Source organism: Macrobrachium nipponense, chromosome 33 (assembly GCF_015104395.2).
Source record: "Macrobrachium nipponense isolate FS-2020 chromosome 33, ASM1510439v2, whole genome shotgun sequence".
In the NCBI taxonomy this organism is placed as follows: domain Eukaryota; kingdom Metazoa; phylum Arthropoda; class Malacostraca; order Decapoda; family Palaemonidae; genus Macrobrachium; species Macrobrachium nipponense.
In genome coordinates this window covers 59,442,805-59,467,702 of record NC_087219.1, presented here as the reverse complement: position 1 = coordinate 59,467,702, position 24,898 = coordinate 59,442,805, and the positions used below count along the sequence as shown (strand labels likewise).

At 44.0% G+C, this 24,898-nt stretch overlaps 1 protein-coding gene across 1 annotated transcript in view; it reads right to left on the bottom strand.

Moving 5' to 3' along the window:
* Window positions 1-299: 299 nt before the first annotated feature.
* The window catches only part of LOC135202758 (NADH dehydrogenase [ubiquinone] iron-sulfur protein 3, mitochondrial-like), a 45,613-nt gene continuing 21,014 nt past the window's right edge, over window positions 300-24,898 (bottom strand). The window contains 8 exon segments of the mRNA XM_064232224.1: window positions 300-519; window positions 1,066-1,116; window positions 1,118-1,185; window positions 1,188-1,218; window positions 4,113-4,205; window positions 18,376-18,531; window positions 18,972-19,063; window positions 19,301-19,351. Of these exon segments, the coding sequence (XP_064088294.1) occupies window positions 370-519; window positions 1,066-1,116; window positions 1,118-1,185; window positions 1,188-1,218; window positions 4,113-4,205; window positions 18,376-18,531; window positions 18,972-19,063; window positions 19,301-19,351 (692 nt within the window). The 3' untranslated portion in view covers window positions 300-369.

The window sequence follows — 24,898 nt, the reverse complement described above, 5'->3', positions numbered from 1 at the left end:
CACGATAACAATATTAGATTAAATGTAAAAGAATGTTTGGCTTTATGTACACTTTCCCAGTACTATTTCCCACAATATGTCTTTAAAAGATGATGAGCATAGCATACTGCTAACTGTAATCTCCAGCTTGTGGTATGCTGCCTTATTGCATCTCATGAAGATAATGGCCACACTAAACTCATACTTCTAGCACCACCACCTTTCAACTTTCCTCTTACAAAATCAATAGCTTAAGGGAGAGTTGAAAACATTAAGGGAGAGTTTGAAAACTTCCCGAAGATACCTTAAGAATGTAATTTATTTATATTTACAATACTCTTCTGAAACATGCTAGATTTATATGGAGCTGAAAAATTTCTGTTTATGAAATTACTTCTCCTCTTTAATGGGCACTTCTTCTGCAGCAGCTCTGAAGTTAGGGAACTGCTCCCAGGGTGCATTAAGGTCAAACTTTCTGAATTCCTGGGCCAGTTCCAAGGGTTCTACCACAACTCGCTTTACCTCATCATCATAGCGAACCTAAAAAAAAATTAAAGTTGAACTGCTAGAAAAAATATATATTTTTAAAAATACAGTTCATCACTTGCAAACCACTGAAGAGCAAACACAGCTTTCAACAGTTTATATATAGTGGCTGATATCTGCTATCAAAACAATGCTTTACCAACAAATTCATCTTTCTCCACATAATTTTTATACAAAGATAACTAAGATTTCATTAGGATATGTTTTATTAAACAAAAAAGTATATGTAATAAGTGTCAAATCAACTGGTCAGTACTATTATTAATGCAATCATTTTTTTTATATACTACTACTACTAAACTTTTGAAAATTACTAAGGTCAGCTAAATTCTTGTACATTATCTATGAAAAGTGATTCCAGTTCTTTAACTGGAAGAGTACAACAATTATATAAAACTTGTTCATTAGTATTCAAATAGCTATGGCTTGCTGAGCTGTAATTTTCTTTGTGGCTTTGTTTCTCTTTCATTGTCTGTACCAAAGCTCTCTGAACCAACACCAAAGCGAACAAACTAAAAAAGCTTAATACATTGTACTTACTTCAACATAACCTGAGAGAGGGAAGTCCTTTCTGAGAGGATGACCTCCAAAAACCATAATCAGTAAGAATTCTTCTAAGATCTGGATGATTGGCAAAGAAGATACCATACATGTCCCATGCTCACGCTCATACCAGTTTGCTCCCTGGTATACCTATTGAAAAATATAAAAAATATTAATTATAAGTACCATGTCCAAAATAACACATGGTTAACTGTATTCAGGCAAACCTCTCCATAATTCTTTTGGGTAAAAGATCCATGCAAAAAAAAACGGAAGAAAAAGAAAAGAGAGAGAGAGAGAGAGAGAGAGACGAGAGAGAGAGAGAGAGAGAGAGAGAGAGGGAGAGAGAGAGAGAGAGAGAGAGAGGATGCGTACCAATTATTGTAGGTTTTGCCGATTCACACACCAACTACCAAAAACCAATTCTGTCACCTGACTAATGCCAAAACTATTTATGACTTTTTCACTGGATCTGATACATCTATATAGAATGTGTCCCTCTACCAAGGTGCTATTCATCAAATAAAAAACCAGCACTTCCAGAATCATACACTGACAACTTGACCAACATTTCATTTTGCAATGATAAATTACAATGCAACTTTAATCTCACTCATGCACTCATAATTTGTAAAATTTCAGGCTCTGTCAAAAATGATCTACACTATTTTTCATTAACCAATTCCCCTCAATAAAGCATTAATCACACACAACAACCAACAGCAGTTTGAGATACATAATCTTGTTTCTCTTAATAAAAGGGTTTATGGCTAAGAAGAAGCTATAATTAAATATTAAACAGTTAGACCACCACAAGGCTGAAGGTTAACGTTCTAAACAGTAAAGCTACTACAACTCCAGCAAGGCAGAAAAAAAACCCATCACATACAGTACCAACTTATTAAAGTGTTACACTGGACTTTGAATGAGACTATAACTCAACACAAAGAGAACAAAATCATTAAATACCAATTCTGAAGAGGCATGATGATGATGAACAAGATAGTACATAAAAGGATTTTAAAGAAACTTAGAAAACACATACATATTTACACCTGACATATTTACACCGACACATATTAACACGTTAAAATGTGTGAGGTGTTTACAACTAACAAAATGGCCAAAGCATGAGATTTTGGCAATAAAGATGAGGCTTTCTTTATAGGCAGAGGCCTTGTTTACCATTCACTTAAACATGTTAATTTCAAACAAGAATTAACATTCATTTTGTCTTCCTTGACCAAGCACTGAAGAATGGACAATGTTTTTCAATTCTATGAACGTAGTTTTACCTAAGGTTTTTAATCACCATCAGATTTCAGCCAATGTAATAAGTGTCAGTGTCTCCAACATAAGAAATTCCTCATTGAATTAAAAATCACATAAGAGGGTAAACTGAACTATCCAATTTTATTATAAAAATCTAATGTATGACTTCTGAACACCAGCAAAGTAGTAATAACCTTTATTACAACCACTGTGGAAATATAGTGAGCCTACTGTCACCGGATGATCATTACATTGCAAATATACAATAAAGGCAGTAGCTTAATCAATACCACCAATCATGACTTGATTTTTTTTACAGAGCTCACCTTATTAAATAATAGGTGGAAACTTGAGCAGGATAAGGTAAAGAAGTTGAACAGCTTGCCTTGCTCCATCTAAGGAGTAGCTTAGCAGGAAGCTGTTGATGTTATACAATAATCTCTGTCTTTAAAGATTACGAAACCATGTAGAACAGAATAGAAACATAGAATTTTGGACAAAGGCCAAGCACTGGGACTTGTGAGGTCATTCAGCGATGAAACAGAAATTGACAGTATAAAGGTTTGATAGGTGTAACAGGAGAAAAACCTCAGTTGCAATATGAATCAATCGTTAGGAGGGAAGAAGGTAAGATGGGAGAGAGATGATGAATGGAGGTACAGTAAAAAAAAAAGAATGATAGGGGTTGCAGCTAGGAGTCAAAGGGGCACTGCAAACAACCCTAAGTCCATGTCCCCTTGAGTAATGCCTACAGTGCACCACATGAGGTGCACTGATGTACTAACTCCCTACAGGATGAAACCTGTACTCTGTATGGCTAATGAAAGGTTACATGGTTTGCGTGCAAGTCTTTGTTTTCAGATATCCTGAACACCTGCAATTTTTACCAGCTTTACCTAAGCAACAAAACTTATTTCAAAACAAGCCCATCAGCTTACACAAGCCTATTCTATTTGCACAGGATAGGCTTCAGTAAAAAAAAAAAAAAAAAACCCAAATTCATAGATAACATTCACGACTTTTTCAATTGCTTTTAATCATGCACTACTGAAACTGTTCAGGTTTAGAGCTTTCCACTATAAACAGTCTACACAATAATGGCAGAGAAGTTAATGAATATCAGTCCTATGATTAGTGAAATAAAAGCCTAAATTTGTACTAACATACCAAATTTTAAAAGTAATTTGTATGTCTCCTAGGTATACAAACCATAGCTTTTATAGATGTGGAGTATCCAGTGCACATTGCACAGGTTGTCGTGTCCTTACTGATAAACAAAAGAATAATGTACTTAAGCCAGGACATGCACCTTGACCTCTCTCAGCCTACACAATCCATTGTGTTTCTCGCCACAATTGCATTTGGGTGTGCATATCAAGCTAGTGAAACATGTTCTACTGGAGATCTTTGTGTAACCTTCCTTTGTGCTTCTTCCAAATTTTGATTTTTGTTTTTGCCGAGTCATAGCACAATCATGTTGAGCTATTAGTAGTTGTCTCTCCATACAAACAATATATTCTGAGCATATTAAAAACTTTCCAAAAATATGAAACAGAATATCAAAATAACTGCAACTCAGGCATATCACATCATTAAATAAAAGGTGAATAAGTAAAACACTAATAAGCACCATACGCAATACATTCCTTCTCCATATCTCCTGTAATAATAAACCTTTCAATAAAGGCTATGCATGTTAACAATCATTCTTATGTTGCATACTAAAATAAAATGTGCATGCAGTTATGCAAAAAAATTAGTAATAAACTTACTTCACAAGCACTGTCAACTGGTGACAGTTCATCAGCGTAAGTTCTCACACGAATTCTTGAGTTGTAACGCAGTGACAAAAGGTTGTAAACCACCTGCAAAAGAAATTAAGCTTCATAATTCGAAAAACTAACTACTTAACACTGAAATACAATGAAACAATCAGCATTTAGAATATTTACAATTACAGGAATGTTATATATACTGAAACATCAATATATATGAAGGTAATTCTGTCTCTGAGCTGTTCATAAGCAAGACCATGAGAACAGAAATATGATCAAGACAGATATATGTTACAATATTGTCACATGAAGCAAAAAGGTATTCTGGAGGAAATGAAAACTTCTGGAAGGAATTACATCCAAAGTTTCATTCTAAACCTAACACTTATATATTATACTGTTAATCTACATCTTGGGATGGAAGAGTAGATTCCAACTTCCTGGTCCTGCGTGGTTAGACTATTTGCTAACTGATTTTTGGCAAGTTTCAGCAGAATACAGTAGTATTCCCATTCCTACAGTATTTTATTTGGAAAAAAATTCAAATTGGTTGGATCAAAAGATTCAGGCTCCGCAGCTCCTTTGGTTTTCTTATGGCTTCCTAAAACATAACAGCTACACATTAGTGGAGCCTGAGCTCCTCCAATGAGGTTATGTACTTATAGTCCCAGCATTGAACAGAAGCACTAAATATGAGATGGAATGGATCTGTCACCTTTATACAGGTCAAATGCTCTATCTTCTATGATTGGGAGATGAAGTGAGGCCTATCTTGAAAACCAGTGCATAGCGTGGCAGGCCTTTGTATTACTCTTCATATTTGTTATCAAGAGGTTAGTCAAGTCAACATTATCTATAAGTAAAACATATGTTATATTTGCTTTCTAAAATGGCAAATAAAGCTGGTAACCTTTAAAAATGGAGTGGAAAAACACCCTTGTAATGTACTGCCACTCCATAAGGAATCAGAATTATTAAACAAAAAACATATGTTCGTGCTTACAGTCAAGTAACAAGTAGACAACAACCTAAATTAAGCACTTGTATAGTAAGTACTACATAGTTCCCTACACAATGTGCTTAAAGGGGCTAATAACAAATCCAATGATCATATAAAGGCTAAATAGCTCTACAAAGAAATGAATACCATAAAGCTGAATGCCATCTTGGCTGAATGGCTGAAAGAGATTTAACACCCCGGGGATGGGCAGGATCTTACGATCCCAAAATTTGCATATGAAAATCTCTGGTTTTGGACCACATGATTATTGTTATTTTTCACCATGATATTTGAACTAATTTTGTGGAAAAAAACTTCCCATTACTTCAACGTGGCCATAAATGACTACATGGCAACAATTGTGGCAACACTCACACCGCAGAAAGAACAGTATAACTCACTAAAATTAGCGTATTTTCATGAATCTTTGAAAGGAGCCCCAGCATGGGTTGGAAACATTTACTTTCAACTCCCCATGGAAGTTACAGAAAATGTTTAGGAATTTTTTATTATGTGCATTTGTAATATATCATCCTCTTTCCCACTGATTAGTGTATTTTTTAAAGAAGAGGTTAAGAGAAATATGTGGGGCTAAGGGAGTAGGGTCAGAGAGCGACATTCATTAAACATGTCATAGTTATGACCTGTCTTGGGGATTCCTCATCTGTCACTCCCTCTGTCACCTGCAACAATCATGAGCTTCTTCCTTCATGGTCTGTACAGCAGACTCTCAACCTCTTCAGAGGTGGATGAACCTGAGCCTTGTTTGAAATTGATCCAAGCAGAAGCTTTTGAAAGTTGTTATTTTTCATGGCCATCCATGATCTCCTCTATTTAGCATGTTGTACAGGATGGTTAAGTTGTTGAATTACACATTAAACATTTTACTATAGAAAAAAATCTTTGGATGCAATAATAATTGTAAGCACTTGAGAACCAAGGAAACATCCCACGTCGGAGGCTTGAGCTCTCTAGGAGAACTCGACTGCTCAAACCCCTTAATTAGCAAGGAAAGTTCCCAGGAAGAGGAGATGTCGATAACTTTAAGGCGGAACACAAAACTCAGGGCTGCCCTGTAGCCTCTAATGGCAGAAACGGACAAAAGTTTCTCGACTCTAAGGAAGGTTAAAAGTCTGCTATTTGCTGAATAGAGGTTGCGAGTGGAGAAAAACCCTGTACGACACCAATCACAGTAGATCGCTTATTGCCTTGGAAACCGCGGAGGTTAACTTTCTGAGACTGTTGGACATATGCCCTGCCGTCCTTCTGAGAAAACCCTCTCGCTCGGAGGAGAAAACTGAAAGTCTCCAACCGAGAAAAGACAGGATTCTACTGACGGTGGAACACTTCCACATGGGGCTGACACAAGGAGATGTCGAACCAAGGGGGACATCTCCCTTGGAACCTCTGACAACAACTACAGCAGATCTGGGAACCACTCCGCTTGAGGCCACAGAGGTGGGGCTACCAAAGTCATCCCGAGACCCTGGAACTCATAGCCTGTTCAGAACTTTATGGGATAAAACAAAACGAAGGGAAGGCATACACCTCCAGGTTGTCCCAGGGATGTTGGAATGCATCCTCTGCCAATGGTGAAGGATCTGGGACCACTGAACAGAATATCTCCAGCTTCCTGTTGAAGCGAGTCACAAAAGGTCCAACATGGGTCTTCCCAAAACCTGGAAAAGCTTGTCTTCTACCACTTGATGAAACGATCACACAGTGTTAGGATCTGAGCCCGACGACTGAGTTTGACTGCGACCACATTCAGTTTGCCTGGGATATACCTGGCTGAGAGCTCTACCTAACTGCTGACCACCCACTGGTGAACCTCGACGGTCAAGGCACAAAGTAGATGAGAAACCAGGCGTCCCTATTTGTTCACATAGGTCACCACCATGGCGTTGTCCGACATAAGAACAACAGAATGAGATTCTACCTTCTCCCAAACCTCTTCAGACCCAGGAAGGATGCCTTCAACTCCAAGACGTTGATATGATCTGCTCGTCCTCCAAACGCCCGAAGCGATGAGGTCGCCTACATACGGCCGCCCAACCTGCGAGGGAGATGTCTGAGAACAGAAGGAAGTCCGGTGGAAAAAGAATGCAGAGGGACACCCTTCGAAGGATTCTGGTCCATTCAATCACCAACGAAGGTCTTCTCTCACTTCCGGGACAGAGGGAACATTAACAGGGGTGAGTCCCCTGCCAGAGGACCAGAATTCTCCCAGTCTCCATTGCAGAGACCGAAGAAGATGCCCATGAGGGACCAACTTCTTCAGGGATGACAACACTCCCAACTCTCCAACCTCTGGTCGGACAGGAAAACTTTTGCCACTGCCGTATCGATGACCATGCCCAAGTAGAGAATCCCTTGACTGGGTACGAGGTTCGACATTTCCTGGTTGACCACGATGCCCAGTTCCAGCCAGAACCGAAATAGACGATCCTTGTCCTGCAGCAGCTTTACCTGGAAACTGCCCAGATCAAGTAACCGTCGAGGTACTTCAGCAAACAGATCCCATGAGCATGGGCCCAACTTGACACAAGAGAAGACCCTTGCAAACACTTGAGGGGCTATTGTCCAGCCCGAAGCATACGACTTTGAACTCGAAGACCTTGTTCCCAAGAGAGAAGCGAAGGAATTTCCTGGACATCGGATGAACAGGGATTTGGAAGTATGCGTTCCTTAAGTGTATCAACAGCATGAAGTCGCCTTCTACAGCTGCCAACACCAAATGCGGGTTTCCATCTTGAACCGTGGTCTTCCTGATGAAGTGATTCAAGTGGATAAGTCGATAACAGGTCTCCATCCTCCTGACGGCCTTGAGCACCAAGAAGATGTCTGTAAAATGGAGACGGACGCACCACTTCCGCTATGGCAATTTGTCCAGTATCTTCTGCACCTCCTCCCGAAGAGCCAAGAACTTCAGAGAATCTGGTTGATATGCTTTCGTGAGCTGCAGTTTGTCCGGACAGAGGGGGAGAGAAATGACATTGTTATGATACAATAAAGTTTCATACATACTTACCTGGCAGATATATACATAGCTATAGACTCCGTCGTTCCCGACAGAATTTCAAATTTCGCGGCACTCGCTACAGGTAGGTCAGGTGATCTACCGCCCTGCTCTGGGTGGCAGGGCTAGGAACTATTCCCGTTTTCTAATCATAATCTCTCTTCCACCTGTCTCCTGCGGGGAGGCTGGGTGGGTCTTCAATTGTATATAATCTGCCAGGTAAGTATGTATGAAACTTTATTGTATCATAACAATGTCATTTTCATACATTCAACTTACCTGTCAGATATATACATAGCTGATTGACACCCTTTGGTGGAGGGCAAGAGAGCAGCTAACTAACTGACTAGACAGGTAAACAACATATGTTGTAGGTATAAAATAACCTTAGTTCCTACCTTCTTAGATGGAAGACTTCGTGGCTACCGCCTAGGAGTCTGCTTCATCTCAAGAACCTTAGCGAGATAGTGATCTGTGGCCAAGAATTCTTGTGGATCTGTCGATGGGGTCTCTTCCACTTACTCGACAGAATCCTAAATGGCGTTTGTCAATGGGAGCACATCCGCTTATATGACAACACGCACTAATTTAAGGAGCACACAACCAATCCCGATCACCCGATCCTAACCCGTGTTAGTTCTAAGATGCCTAGAGTTATCCCCAAACTCTTTGCAACAAACCACACACTCGAAATCATACATACTAAAAATAACAAATTTTTTGTACCCTCTAATAGTCAGATGTCACTCGATTTTCAAATAAAGAGAAGTGAAGGCCGCCTGTGCGACAACTGCCACTCCCATCAACCGAAAACCCGAGAACACATCCGACAAGAGGGTTACGTACATAATTTTAAGGATTGGTGCTTTCTCCTTTACCCAGAACCGTCTGTGCTGACACAAACGGACCTAACGAAAAAGCATTTATCATACGTAACTCGTACGTCTTTTAAAATAATGGGATGCAAACACAGAGTTGCATCTCCAATAAGTTGTATCCAAATGTTCTTTAGTGACATATTTCTTTGGAACGCCACCGAGGTTGCGATTGCTCTAACTTCGTGGGCTCCCACTCTTAGGAGATTAAACGAATCATCTGGACACTTCTTATGAGCTTCTGTGATCACACTTCTCACAAAGAAGGCTAATGCGTTCTTAGACATTGCTCTTTTGGGGTCTTTCACTGAGCACCAAAGACTTTTCTGCGAACCCCCCAACTGCTTCTTCCTGTCCCAGATAAAAATTTTAGAGCTCTAACTGGGCACAGGGATCTTTCTGCCTCTCTGCCCACCAAGCTAGAAAGTCCTTTAACTTCGAAGCTCCTGGGCCAGGGATTCGAAGGGTTTTCATTTTTGGCCAGAAAAAGGGACTGAAATGAACAAATTGCTGAGTCTCCTTTGAAGCCAACTCTTGATTCAAGGGCGTGCAACTCACTGATTCTTTTTGCCGTTGCCAGAGACATCAGAAACAAACACTTTCTCGTGATATTACGGAACGAAGCAGTGTGAAGTGGTTCGAATTCATCTGATGAAAGAAATTTAAGAACCACATCTAAGTTCCAGCTTGGAACCTTAGGTTCGCGTGATTTCGATGTTTCGAATGAACGAATGAGGTCGTGCAAATCCTTGTCATTCGTTAGATCTAATCCTCTGTTTTCTAAAGACTGCTGAGAGCATACTCCTGTACCCCTTAATAGTTGGTACCGAGAGATGCGACTTTTGTCTAAGAAACAGAAGGAAATCTGCAATTTCGGTCACAGAGGTACTGGAAGAGGACAGCTTCTTCGACCTACACCAGTTTCTGAAAACTTCCCACTTCGATTGGTACACTCGTCTCGTCGATGATCTGCGGGCTCTAGCAATTGCATTTGCTGCCTGGCGAGAAAACCCTCTCGCTCTGACGAGTCTTTCGATAGTCGAAAGGCAGTCAGAGCAAGAGCGGGTAGATTTTGATGGTACCTCTCGAAGTGGGGTTGTTTGAGCAGATCTATTCTGTTTGGAAGAGATCTGGGGAAGTCCCACTGTCCATTCCATCACCTCTGTGAACCAGATTTGAGCTGGCCAATACGGAGCGATCAGAGTCATCTTGGTTCCTTCGGATGCCACGAATTTTCTGACTATTCCCTTCCCCCAGAATCTTGAACGGGTTGGGGGAAAAAAAGCGTAAAACGTCTATTCCTGACCAGTCCAGGAGAAAGGAGTCTGTTGCATAAGCTCGGGGGGATCCTCCACCAGGGCACAAAATGTATCTATCCTTTTGGAGAGGAATGTGGCGAAAAGATCTATTTGAGGCTTCCCCCAAAGGCGCCACAGGCTCTGACAGACTTCTGAGTGGAGTGTCCATTCGTGGGAAGGACCTGGAATCTCTGCTCAGTCTGTCCGCTCTCACATTCCTCTCCCCTTGAACAAACCGTTGTTAGAAGAATTACCTTCCTTTGGTTCGCCAAATCAGTAGATCCCGTTGCCAGCTCGTACAGAGCAAAAGAGTGCGTCCCTCCTTGCTTCTTTTGACATAAGCCAGAGCTGTCGTATTGTCCGAATTTATCTGCACGACTTTGCCTCTGACTAAGTGTTCGAAGCTCTTTAGCGCCAGGTGAATTGCTAAGAGCTCTTTTGCAATTTATGTGCCATGACACCTGTTTCTGCCGACCAAGGTGCCTGACACTTCTCTGGGTCCCAATGTTGCACCCCAGCCCGCCTCCGAGGCGTCTGAAAACAATGTCAGGCTTGGGTTCCGTACTTGCAGGGACACTCCTTTTGTTTTTTTTCCTTAGTGGAAGCAACCACCACTTCAAATGGTGGTTTTATTTCTTCCGATATTGGAAACGTATCCGATAGCTGACCTGTCTTCCAACTCCAACTTCTTCTAGGAAGAACTGAAGCGGTCGAAGATGTAATCTCCCTAGGAGAAAGAACTGTTCGAGCGAGGAAAGGGTTCCCAGAAGGCTCAGCCATTCCCTCGCCGAAGTGCGCTCTTTCCCTAGAAAGTTCGATACTGTGGCACAGCCTTTCTTTAGTCTCTCTTGCGATGGAAAAGCTCGAAAACCCCGAGAATCCATCTGAATCCCCAGATAAACCCACGTTCTGGCTGGGATCATCTGAGACTTCTCGAGGTTCACGATCAGTCCCAAAGACTTTGTCAACTCCAGTGTTATTAACAGGTCCTCCAAACACTGCTTTTGAGACCTGGCTCTGATGAGCCAGTCGTCCAGGTACATTGAGACATTTATCCCTTTCAAGTGTAGGTGTCTCGCTACATTTTTCATCACGTCTGTGAAGACTTGAGGAGCCGTGGACAGGCCGAAACACAGGGCCCTGAACTGATAAATTCTGCCTTCGAACATAAATCGAAGGTACTTCCTCGACGAATGGTGGATCGGGATGTGGAAGTATGCGTCCTGAAGGTCTATGGACACCATCCAATCCCCTTGCCGTAGTGCTGCAAGGACTGAGGCAGAGTTTCCATGCTGAACTTCTGTTGTTCGACAAATTTGTTCAGCGCACTTACGTCCAGTACCGGTCTCCATCCCCCCCCCGAGGCTTTTGTTACAAGAAAACAAGCGGTTGTAAAACCCCGGGGAGTTGCAATCCAGTACAAGTTCTATTGCTCTTTTTTTCCCAACATCTGTTCACCATTGACGAAGAGTGTCCGTCATCATCTGGTCCCTGTATCTGGCGGACAATTCCCTCGGAGATGTTGTCAAGGGAGGAATGTCCTTGAATGGGATGCGATACCCCTTCTCGATGATCGACATCGTCCAAGTGTTGGCTCCTAAGTCTTCCCAGGCTTTCGCAAAATACTGTAGCCTGGCTCTACGGGTGTCTGGAGGACCGAACTCTCACTTCCCTTTCTTAAAGGCACGGAAGGAAGACCTGCCCCTCTTATCGGTTGACTTCCTTCTGGCGATCGGTCTAGTTGGAAGACCTCCTCGAAAGGGCTGTTTCTGAGCTGGGCGAGCCACTTTCTTCTCCTCACTAGCCACAGGCCTACTCTTCCTTGATGATTGTCTAAGGGAGATCCTGGGTGGGCCTTTTTCCGTCAGAGAATGCGCGATGTCCTTCACCAACTGCGAGGGAAAAAGGTGTTCAGAGAGAGGCGCAAACAATAAGGCGGTTCTCTGCGGAATGCGAGACGGCCCTTTGTGAGGAAAGCACTGTGCACCGCTCTTTTCTTTAAAACTCCTGCACCATATAGCGAGCATACCTCAGCTGATCCATCCTGAACAGCCTTATCAATGCATGCTAGGATGCAATTCAGGGTTTCTGGGTCGAGTTGTTCATTTTCTTGAGATTTCTTGGCCAGAACCCCAAGGGACCAATCTAAGAAGTTAAAAACTTCTAAGGTGTGAAATAGACCCTTGATGAGGTGGTCCGTTTCCGAAAGCCCCCATGTAACCTTTGCTGCATTCAGGCTTGCCTTCTAGACGAATCCACCAAAACTCGAGAAATCTGATTCGGCTGAAACGGACAGAGACAATCCCATATCCTCTCCCGTTTCGTACCAAATTCCTCTCCTTCCTGTAAGTTTGGCGGGAGGCATACAAAAGACCGTCCTTCCTAACTCTTTCTTCTTCTTGAACCAGGAGTCAAGAGATTGTAGCGCTCTCCTCATAGAAATGGCAGGCTTCATTTTAAGGAAAGAGGAAGACTTGAGTGTTTTCGTGCTCGAAACAAAACTGCGAACGTGGAGAAGGGGGAGCAGCTTGGTGAACAAAGAGTCTCCCATAATTCCTCCAACAGAAGGGACGAAAGGACTTTATAATTAGAAGATCCTTCCTTCATTCATCCTCCGATGCATCTTCTGGTAAGAGGCTCGGAGGAGAAGGCTCTCTCCTTTCTACTGACTCTTCTCTTACTCTCTTCCGAGTGTCCGGTTCATACGAGGAATGCGGCTGGTGTACAGCAGGAGTATCTCGCCTGGGAGGAGTAGCGTGCTTGGGATCCTCCTGGCGCCTGGCAGGCGCAAAGCGCCTCGAATACTCCTGGCTTTCAGCAGGCGCCTGGCGCCTGGCAGGCGCATTTTCATCAGGCGCCTGGCGCCTGGCAGGCGCATTTTCATCAGGCGCCTGGCGCCTGGCAGGCGCATTTTCATCAGGCGCCTGGCGCCTGGCAGGCGCAAAGCGCCTCGAATACTCCTGGCTTTCAGCAGGCGCCTGGCGCCTCGTAGGCGCATTGTGTTCATAATACTCCTGGCGCGTGGTAGGAGTATTAAGTTCCGCATACTCCTGGCGCCTGGGAGGAGTATAAGCTTCGTAAAACTCCTGGCGCCTGGGAGGAGTATGGCCTTTATTAGGCGCATTTTGTTTAGAATACTCCTGGCGTTTGGTAGGAGTATTAAGATCCGAATACTCCTGGCGCCTGGGAGAGTATAATCTTCCGAATACCCCACGGTGCCTGGGAGGAGTATTTAGTTCAGAATACTCCTGGTGCTTGGGAGGAGTATCCGTCTGAAGTTTAGTAGGCGCTTTCCGTCTTATAAGTTGCTCTACTCCTAACAGGATCTTCTTCTTCATCCAGCTCTTGGCGCTTGATTGAAGATCTTGAATGTTGTCCTGGCTCGTTACGCCTACTCAGGAGTTTGGCTTCTGGTTGGCGCCCTACTCTTGACAGGAGTAGCTGTTCCTTTCCTACTTCTCGCCTGCCTAGCGCACCGCCCCCCCAGAGATGGCCGCCTGTGCGACAACTCCCCTGAAGGATGCGTCACGCCTGGCAGGAGATAGTTCTTTCGATCTTTTAATAGGAAGCCTATCATCCTTCTTACGAGTAGGCTCCTTATACGAGTTCCTACTAGCAAGGCTAATTGCTCTTGCATATTCTTCAAAATTTTCTTGGTTGAGGAATCTTCCGAATCAGGAGAGGGAGATCTGCAAGGCGCTCTAGGATCTCCTCTATTCCCAGAGTCTGACTGTATTCTCGCCCTCTTTACTACCGAAGGAGCTCCTCCTTCCGAGAAGCGCTCGGGACTCGAATTGATCTCATGTTCAGCAGGCGCCTGGCGCCTGGCAGGCTCTTGCATACTCCTCTTCAAAGGACGGGAAAGATTCGACTCCTTCCACCCTCTTCTCGGAGAAGGCGAACTCGAAGACGAAAAGCACTCTCGTAGGACCCTCTTATAGCGGTCTTTAGCAGTCGATACGATCGATTCTGCCGAAGGGACGCCTGATCGTTGGGGATTCTACCACACCCCGTACGGCTTTCGACTTTCCTTCTCCTCCGGGCCAGGGAGCTTGGAAGAGGTCTAGGCCTGGGAGCGTCGCAGAGACGACCAGACGCCCCCTCCACTACACTGGGGACACTAATATCACTGCCACATTCACTTTCCTTACCTTCCAATGCTGCGACCTTTTCCTGCATTTTCTGAAGGGAAGCTCTAAGTTCTGCTATTTCCGAAAGCCGAACTAGAGGGATTAGCCATTTGTGAACGGGCTGAAACAGAATGGTCATTATCATCATAGGAAGAAGCTACAGAGCTAGAAAAGTAAATCATGAGAGGCAGACCTTCTATGGGTTTTTCTTCCTCTCTCTATCTCTCTCTAACTTCTTCAAGTAAAGAAGTTAGATTCTTCCACTCTTGTGCACTCAGATTCTCACACTCATTACACGTATTCTCAATTGAACATTCAACATTCTACACCCTCTACAACTAGTGTGAGGATCTACCGAAGCTTTCGGAATCCTCACCTTACAGCCCTCATTCACACACACTCTGAAACTAACACTAGAATCAGACATATTCACAAAATCCAAAAACCAAGTCCAAAAACAGTCCACGATAGCGAATGCCAAAACAACCCAAACACAAGATCGCAAGTTACGTCACCAAATATCAGCGAGAGATGATCAAAAGCTTTGCGAAAAACGAATTCTAGTCAGGAGGGAAATTAACAACAATGTTGATACAGCCGGCGACAGAGAGATTATGATTAGAAAACGGACGGGGAATAGTTCCTAGCCCTGCCACCCAGAGCAGGGCGGTAGATCACCTGACCTACCTGTAGCGAGTGCCGCGAAATTTGAAATTCTGTCGGGAACGACGAGTCTATAGCTATGTATATATCTGACAGGTAAGTTGAATGTATGAAAATCGAATGGCAGTAGGTACCCCAACCGAAGGGTATCCACCACCCACTTCACCGCCCACAACTCTGCCACCTGGCCCAATGGCTCGGTAGGCAACTCCTCCGTGGCACAGGAGAGGCGCCTAACCTACCGAGGGCCCCATTACCTCTGCCCCTTAGGGCCCATCTTGGCCTAAAGGAACGAAAACGAAAGGGACATTGATCCTTTGACCACGGCTGAGTCGAACGAGAAGGCCCTGCCGAACTCGAATTCCTCGATGTCCTACCAGGCGACGATCTTCTTGACTAATGCTGGACAGGGGGAGGAGGAGGAGCCGGATGTCTCCGAGAACGAGACTCCGACTTAGACACAGCCCTGGCACACAGTCTGTCTTTGGTGTTAGCCTGATGCTGGCCCATTGCATTCTAATCAGCTGAAGGATAGCCCATAAATTAACATTGGTGAACCATATACGAAAACACCTTGCCTCCAGACTGCAACAGATTGGCAAGAGAGGAAGCAGTCACCAACTCTTCTGGGGACCTGTCAGGAGCTATCTTGGCAATGACCACAGACCAGAACTCCAGCCAAGAAACTGTGAGCAGCATGGAGGCCTGCATAGATTCCAATGCTGAGGCATCCTGCGGAGACAAGGATAGAGCCACCGGCTACACCTGCTCCAAAGACATCCCGGTTTCAGGCGAACGACGTCTGGGTTAAGATAGCGCGACATCAAAAAAGTAAAGCTCATAGCATAGTACTTCCTAGCCCCGTGAGAGGCGGGAGTAGTAACTTGGCAGAGCCTCTAGAGCGAAGCAAACCGTCCCGGTCCGAAACAGAGGCGTTAACCCGAGGGAAGCTGGAGAGAAGATTTGGGATCCTGCGTAGCTCCCACCAAGGCTTCCAAGCAAGGAGGGAAGACGACTGAGCCTGAGACCTACTTTCCAAATTGTTGAACCCACAAATGAGATCAACAACTTCCGAAAAGGAAGACAAAAACAAAAAAACTGTGTGTCTCCCTCCTCCTGCTCTGGCAACGGAGACCGACGATGAGAAGGATGCGTAGGTTCCTCTAAGGTACCTTCTAAATTAAAATTAACGGTAGGATCAGCAGCCAAACAACCTGAAACACCAACTAACCAGTCTGGGCTGGGTCCACGTGTCGGCTCCCGAGACAAACCCACTATAACACTACAAACATCACTACGTTCTCCTCTAACAGATGATTCATTAACATGCCCGTGAATGGTCACGGGCACTTGGGCCGACATTACGAACGTGAGTTGGAGAGGAATCCCAAACATTCGAGATCGAAGAAGAATCCTCAAGAATCGAACTCTAAGAAGCCATCAGTGCGAGGGACAGGCAAACACTCCTGCTGCAGCAACTTCACGCTCACCGCCTTCGACCTATTGACAGGCGCCTTGAGATCCTTACGGCGACGAATAGGCCTTGGAGAAGAAGTAGCATTTGCATCAAGTGCACGGACAGGGGAGGTTGCAACACGCTCGCGATGTGCATGGACAGGGGAGGTTGCAACATACTTGAGGCGTGCACGGACGGGAAGCTGCAACATGCCCATGATTCAATGCAGAGGACGAAGCAGCCGCTGCAGAATACACAATGGAAGATACACTACACTCTAAGGGGAGGTGCATGCACGGACGGGGGAAGTTGCAACACACCTGCGATCGATGCAGAGGACGAAGCCAATGATACTCTCAAACACCAACATTCTTGAGAGCACATCCTTGTAGTTCCTCCCTCGTAGGCGAAGAGCAAAATCCTTAGCCTTTCAACGCTTGATACGCCGGCGTGGCACAGAGGGGAAAGAGGGAGAAGATTACACTGGTTCCGTAAGCGATCTCTTCGCAGGAGGCGGGAGGACGAAGCAACGCATTTCTTTCCAATGCTCCCAACCAACAAGGCAGCCAACTTAACATCCAACCAAAACAGAGTTCAACCTCTTAAGCACTGCCTGGCATATAACCTCAGACTGATCTGTAAGAGAAGACTCCGATGACATGGAAGGGAGAAGTAGCGACAGAGAGAGGCAGTTGCTCAGATGATGACTGGGAGTGACGTCATCGATAGGAGTGAAGTCACAAGCAGTGATGACGTCACGGCCTCCCCTCGGTGAGAAGGGGAATCAGACGCCACTGGCGGAGGAATACACAACGATGGATCCTGTGACGTCACAGCTTCCCTCCGACTCCGAAGAAGTGCAACAGTCACTGGCGGAGCAATACAAGATGGCTGATCTAGACTACCTGCGAAGATGAAGCCATTAGGAGGGGGGATGGCCTGGCTAGCCTGAGGGGGAGAGGATAGCGAGCCTCCAAAAGGCGCACAAGCAACCCCTCCAGGACGGGGTACCTCCTAGCCCGAGCGTCTTCTCATCGCCGCCATCTTGGACGCCTCCAACTCTGGAAGAAATGAGAATGATGGATGGAGAGAAAAAAAAAAAAAACCTCCCCTTCCAAGGAATCAAATTAATTCCAGAAGAAGAAGGGGCAACATTACAAACATCAGCCTGTTGGCCTCCCGATACTTCGAGCGACAAATCAAAGGAAGAAAAGGGAGGAGACACAGGAACAAGTCTACTATAGGGTTTGAATACTGCAGGAGATGAAACATCAGGAAGGGGCGAGAAACCTTCCCATGAAGGAAGAGTCGAAACCCTACGATGTTCTCTCTTGCCATAAAATTACTTCCACTGTTATTAAGGCCAGGCCCGGCATCCGTGCAAAGATTCATAGTACAAATATTAGAGTGGCATCTACTGCACGAGTGGCGGTCAGCCACTGCTGAAGCCAAAGAACGAGAACACGGAAAACCTGGAATTCCAAGGCACACATGTTCATAAGGCCAAGAGAGCAGAAGCCATAATATCTGCCAAACACACACACACACACTAAACGCAAGCGAAACGGGTAAAGGCCAAGAGAGGTAAACACTACTCTCGCCCAGCGGTCAAAGAAAGACTGATGAGTGATCGTAGGTGAATGGTCGTCGACCATCCTTCACCTGACGCAAGCGTGCCAGATATCACAAGATTCCTTGCTTTCATCTGTTTTTTAACCAGATCCAGCTGGGCACTAGAAATTATCCTATTGTTAAGACCGAAGGTTTGTTCGCGTATGAACAAACTGCATTATAGACTAATGAGTCAGATTTTACTTACCTCAAATCGAAATGGTTTTGCTGGGTAATCTACCCCACACAGATCCGAAATGCTAGTATACTGGGCATTGGTGTGATCTTTCAGAAATGTTAACACTGGGATAACTCCTTCTGGTGCAATTAACAATTCTAGCTCATTCCCAGCTGAGATTTGAACCTGGAAAATATTTGATAAAATTAGTTACATCATGTGTTTTATATTTTAAATATTTAATGCCACTGCACTTAATCTGATAAGCTAAATAGAAGTTTGTGGGTGGTTGTGATATCCAGAATGGGGAAAGTCACCGTTTCACTTGCCAATGGGTTGAAAAGGGCCTCTGGTTTCCTGATATATTCCATCAGTAACTGAATTCATGTATGCCTTGAAAACAAAATAGTAATATGTCATGGACAAAGGTCCATGCTAAACTAAAGGCTTTGAAGTACCTTGCTTCATGGAACCTCATAGAATTCTGCAGAAAGCTTGACAGATAATTATTGTATTGGACAAATATCAGTTGTTAAAATGTTGGTTTTTACAGAGTATGTCCAAATATTGTGGTACTTCAAATATACCACTAGTACTTTGAATGTGTGCAAATAAATAACACTTACCTTCTGAATGTACTTTGGCATACATTCAGCCACATACTGTCCAAATTCACTTAGATTCTGTCTCTCAACAGCATTGACTGGTCGTACAGTTGCTGAAATCCAAGTACTAAATTAGAATGTATCTCGAGTCAGAAAGGGAGTATAAAATATGAGAACTTAAATGTTCACACAAACCTTAAAAACAATTAAGCTATGTGAATATAGTACCCCAGCTCCCTCAACTAATATAAAATAATTGTGAGGTCTACTTTGATTTGATGTCTCCATGCCTCAAGTAAAAGAACACTCCAACCCCATAACCACCCATACAACAAAGAAATTCTACTTACGGTGGGTAAGCTGAGTACTGCTATGACGAACCACCATTCCTCGAGGTAAACCTGATAATTGTCAAAAGAACATAATCACATTAGTTTGCAAGAAACAAAATTATGCACAACACTAATTAAAATTTTTCACTGATACATAAATTTTTATTAGAATTTTGAGAAAATGTTCTGGAAACTGCTGCAATTTCAACATCCAGTGTGGGACCAATGAGGATGAGGAAGAAGTAAATGAGGAAAGAGGACAGAGAAATGTAGTCTACATGAGGCACTGCACTCATTACAAGGCTAAACCTAGGATGAGATAGTGTTCAGATACATCTCATTCATCCAAGGGTAGTTTGTAAAGTCTTCATAGGATTCCAAAATACATTTCATTAACCAACAACAGCTTGTCAACCCTTCATGAGGTTTACTTTATCCCTGATGGTGTAATCTCAGTTGAGATTAAACAGGAAGAATGCAGATTGGGAGGGGGTGGGGTTAAGGAGTAAAAGCCCTAGTCAGTTTAGGGCACAATGTCCAAGGTTAGGTTAGCTTAAAGGAAGTATGGGTAGCTCACATTCCCTGTGAAGTGGCTACCTACTACAGAAATAGGTAATTCTAGGCAATAACTCTGCACGGACTGTAAGGAACGTTCCCACGAATACAACAGCCACTAGGGATTGGGGCTTCAAATGTATTTCGCCATGTTTAGTACTAGCACCTGGGTGTTAATTACAGATGACTCCCAAAAAATAACTAAATTCTTAATAAGCAACCCAAATACTATGGGAAACCGTAATTTCCAAAGAAATACCTGATGCAGAGTTATTACCTAGATCTACCCAGAAATACCTACACAGCCTACAGTAGCCCTGCCCCCTCGCTCTGATTAAACTATAAGGAAAGCATAGCTGTTTACTTAATTTTATCAAGTTTTACAGTGAGAGGAGGCTAGGGGAGGGAAGGGGGAGGGGGAGGATAAGGTTCCTAGTTAGGCGAAAAGCTGTATCCTCAGTTAGGTAACGAAGTATGTAGGTTCAAAAGGGCAATGCCCAATGGAAAGTGGGATAAGCCATCCTAAATGAAAAGCAGTTAAGTCAGTTAAAAACAAATTCCTTCTAAATTGCGTCTGACTTTTCTCCATTCTTTGAATAGGCCTAACAACACTCATAAATCACGTTTCCACACTTCATTTTTGCTCTGAAAGTATTCCACTGCTCTCCTTTGCAAAATCAGCAGTCATCCATCTGACAGAAACTGAGTTTTTAACCTGGTAAATCTAGGGAATGACTCCGCATCAGATATATCTTTGGAAATTACAGTTTCCTATGGTATTTGGGTTGCTTATAAGAATTTAGCGTCATTTTTGGGGGGTCAACTGTAATTAACACCCGGGGACTAGTATTAAACATGGCAAAATACATTTGACACCCCAATCCCTAGTGGCTGTCGTATTCGGGGAACTTTATTGACAGTCCGTTGCAGAGTTAGCTATTGCGTAGATTTACCTTTAACCTTTTGGTTTTACAGATGTTATAGAAACACACAGAAAAGTTTTTTATTTGTATAATATCGGGTAAATCACCACGGCAGGCCAACCCTCATCACGGTGGACGGGTCTTATTCACTCGATATTTAATTGGTGAAACAAGAATACAATTGCAACTCTAAGCATACCATTTAAAAGACTGAAGTTTCGTCAACATAATGTGATATATGAAAGCCCCACATGAACTAAAATAAGCATGTGAGCTCTTCGTAAAATATGTTTTCAAGGCAGTTTTGAAATCTAATATGGCGGCTACGTTTTTCATGGAGGTTTCTGATCAGTGATGGCCACCATCTTTTCCCCCAGCCTTCCCAGCACTCATTTGAACAATGTTAGAGATATATATGACAATTTGTCTAAAATTGCATTTTTCCTAACTATACAAACCTGAGGTCCTTTTACAATAGGAAGGTACTAGCGGCAGCTGGATAGGTCGTAAGCTTCGAAACAAGGGGTTCGGTAGTTAACTGCTTGTCCGACAGGCGCGCGGCGCGCGACTGGGAGGTAAACAAATCACTTTTGCTTTTGGCCCAAGCAAAAACTGCAGAGTGAGGGGGTGGCATGAGGTGGGGCTATGTGTAAAAGGACCTCAGGTTTGTATAGTTAGGAAAATGATATTGTTATGTTACAATAAAGTTTCATACATACTTACCTGGCAAGATATATACATAGCTAAAGACTCCGTCGTCCCCAGACAGAAATTCAAATTTCGCGCCACTCGCTACAGGTAGGTCAGGTGATCACCGGCCTGCCCTGGGCGGCAGGACTAGGAAACCATCCCCGTTTTCTATCATATTTTTCTCTCTTCCACCTGTCTCCTGCGGGGAGGCTGGGTGGGCCTTTAATTGTATATATCTGCCAGGTAAGTATGTATGAAACTTTATTGTACATAACAATGATATTGTTATGTTACAATAAAGTTTCATACAAATACTTACCTGGCAGATATATACATAGCTAAGACTCCGTCGTCCCCGACAGAAATTCAAATTTCGCGCCACTCGCTACAGGTAGGTCAGTGATCTACCGGCCTGCCCTGGGTGGCAGGACTAGGAACCATCCCCGTTTTCTATCATATTTTTCTCTCTTCCACCTGTCTCCTGCGGGCGGGGAGGCTGGGTGGGCCTTTAATTGTATATATCTGCCAGGTAAGTATGTATGAAACTTTATTGTAAACATAACAATATCATTTTCATACAATCAACTTACCTGTCAGATATATACATAGCTGATTGGCACCCTTCTGGTGGAGGGTAAGAGACAGCTATTATGGAATAGACAGGTAAACAACATATGTGTAGGTATAAATAAAACCTTGGTTCCTACCTGATAGGTGGTAGACTTGGTGGGTGTTGCCCAGTAGTCTGCATCACCTCAAGAAAACTTTAGCGAGATATGTGATCTATGGCCAAGAGTTCTTGTGGGTCTGCCGATGGGGTCTTACCCCACTTACTCAGCAGAGCCTAAAAGGACTTTGTCAATGGTGCTGATCCACTTATATGACAATACACCTTATGAAGGAGCACAACCAATCCCGACCACCTGATCCTAACCATGTGTTAGAACTAAGGATTGTTACGAGTTATCCCCGAACTCGTCACAACAACCGTAACTCAAAAACCACTACGCACACATACATAATTTTTCAAAAAAAAAAAAATTATACTCAACTAATTGATAGACGAGAATTCTCTTATGAACAACATAGACGGCCGCCCGTGCGAGCCTGAATCCTCCATTGTTCGAAGAGATTCTCGACCATATCCAAACAGAAGAACAGTATATACATTCTAAGGATTGGTGTCGGCTCCCGTTACCCAGAATCGTATCTGCCGATACGATAGGACCTAGAGAAAAGCACTTCTCATACGTCACACGCACGTCTTTCAAGTAATGAGATGCAAAATACCGAGTTGCATCTCCAATATGTCGTATCTAATATGTTTTTAAGTGACATATCTTATAAAACGAGAGAGACGTCGCAAACCGCTCGTACTTCATGAGCTTTTACTCTCAGAAGTTGTAATTGTTCGTCCGGACAGACCTTGTGAGCGTCCGTAATGACGTTCCTACAAAGAACGCTAGAGCGTTCTTTGACATCAGTCTTGTGGGTCTTTGACCGCGCACCAAAGACCTTGTCTAGAGCCTCCCAACTGACGCTTCTTCCTCTGAAGATAGAACTTCAGAGCTCTAACAGGGCATAGAGACCTCTCTGCTTCTCTGCCTACGAGACTAGACATTCTTTGATTTCGAATGACCTAGGCCAGGGATTCGTGGGATTCTCGTTTTTTCGCTAAAAACAGAGTTTTAAACTGAGCAAATCGCCGAGTCTTCCTTGAATCCTACTTTATCTGCAGAGCTTGTAACTCACTAATTCTTTTTGCCGTCGCTAACGATAAAAGAAATAGGCATTTTCTAGTTACGTCTCTAAATGAGGCCTGATGAGGAGGTTCAAATCTATCCGAAGACAGATATTTGAGGACTACGTCCAAGTTCCAGTTCGGAGGTACTGGCTCCTTAGGACTTTGACGTCTCAAAAGACTTATGAGATCGTGGAGATCTTTGTTATTTGCCAGATCTAAACCTCTGTTCCTGAATACAGCCGAGAGCATACTCCTGTATCCCTTTATTGTGGATACGGCTAGATGCGATTTTACTCTCAGGAATAGCAAGAAATCAGCAATTTCCGCTATAGAGGTAGAGGAGGAGGACAAACTTCTTGGCATCTACACCACCTTCTAAAGACCTCCCACTTCGACTGGTATACTTTCGAAGTGGAGGTTCTGCGAGCTCTCGCGATCGCGCTTGCCACTTCGCGAGAAAAGCCTCTCGCTCTGACAAGTCTTTCGATAGTCGAAAGGCAGTCAGAGCGGAGAGAGCGGGGAGGTTTGATGGTACCTCTTGAAGTGTGGTTGTTTGAGAAGATCCGTCCTTCCTGGTAGGGATCTTGGAAAGTCTACGATCACTCTACCACCTCCGTGAACCATTCCTGGGCCGGCCAAAATGGGGGCTATTAAAGTCATCCTCGTCTCTTTTGACGCCACAAACTTTTTCAATACTAACCCAGGATTTGAATGGGGGAAAAGCGTACACGTCCACTCGAGACCAGTTTAGCAGGAAGGCGTCTACCATAATTGCTCTTGGGTCTTCCACGACCGAGCAAAACACTGGGAGCCTTTTGAAATGTATGTTGCGAATAGATCCACGTGAGGAGTTCCCCACAGAGACCAGAGATCGCGACATGCTTCCTCGTGCAGAGTCCATTCTGTATGAAGGACCTGGTTCCTCCTGCTGAGCCTGTCCGCCCTCACATCCTTACTCCCTGTACGAACCTTGTCAGCAGGGAGATGTTCCTGTGAGACGTCCAAAGATAATAGGTCCCTCGTGAGTTCGTAAAGGAACGAGGAGTGAGTCCCTCCCTGTTCCGAATGTAGGCAAGTGCGTGGTTGTCCACGTTTACTTGTACTACTTGTCTCTCACCAGAGGTTCTAGGCTCTTCAAAGCCAGGTGAACGGCGAAGAGCTCTTTGCAATTTATGTGGCCAGGACACCTGTCTGGTTCCCAGGTGCCTGGACAACCTTCCTCCCCCGAGCCTAATGTCGCTCCCCAACCCGTCTCCGACGCGTCGGAGAACAACACTAGGTCTGGGTTCTTTGATCTTAGAGAGACCCCTTTGTTCTCTTCCAGAGGCAGCAACCACCACTGTAGGTGTGCCTTACTCCACTGGAATGGGGAAAACAAACGTCCGACAGTTGTCCGTTTTTCCAGCTCCAAGACTTCTTGAGGAAGAATTGAAGTGGACGGATATGAAGTCTTCCGAGAGGGAAGAATTGTTCCAGCGAGGAAAGCGTCCCCAGAAGGCTCAACCATTCCTCACTGACGTTTGCTGTTTCTCTAAGAAGAGAGAGATTATCCTCAAAATTTTTCCTTTTGCGGTTCTCTCTTGCGAAGGAAAAACTCGAAAACCCCGAGAATCCATCCGAATCCCCAGATAGACTAGTCTTGTCTGGGGGTCATCTGAGACTTCTCGAGGTTCACAAGCAATCCCAACGCCTTGGTCAAATCTA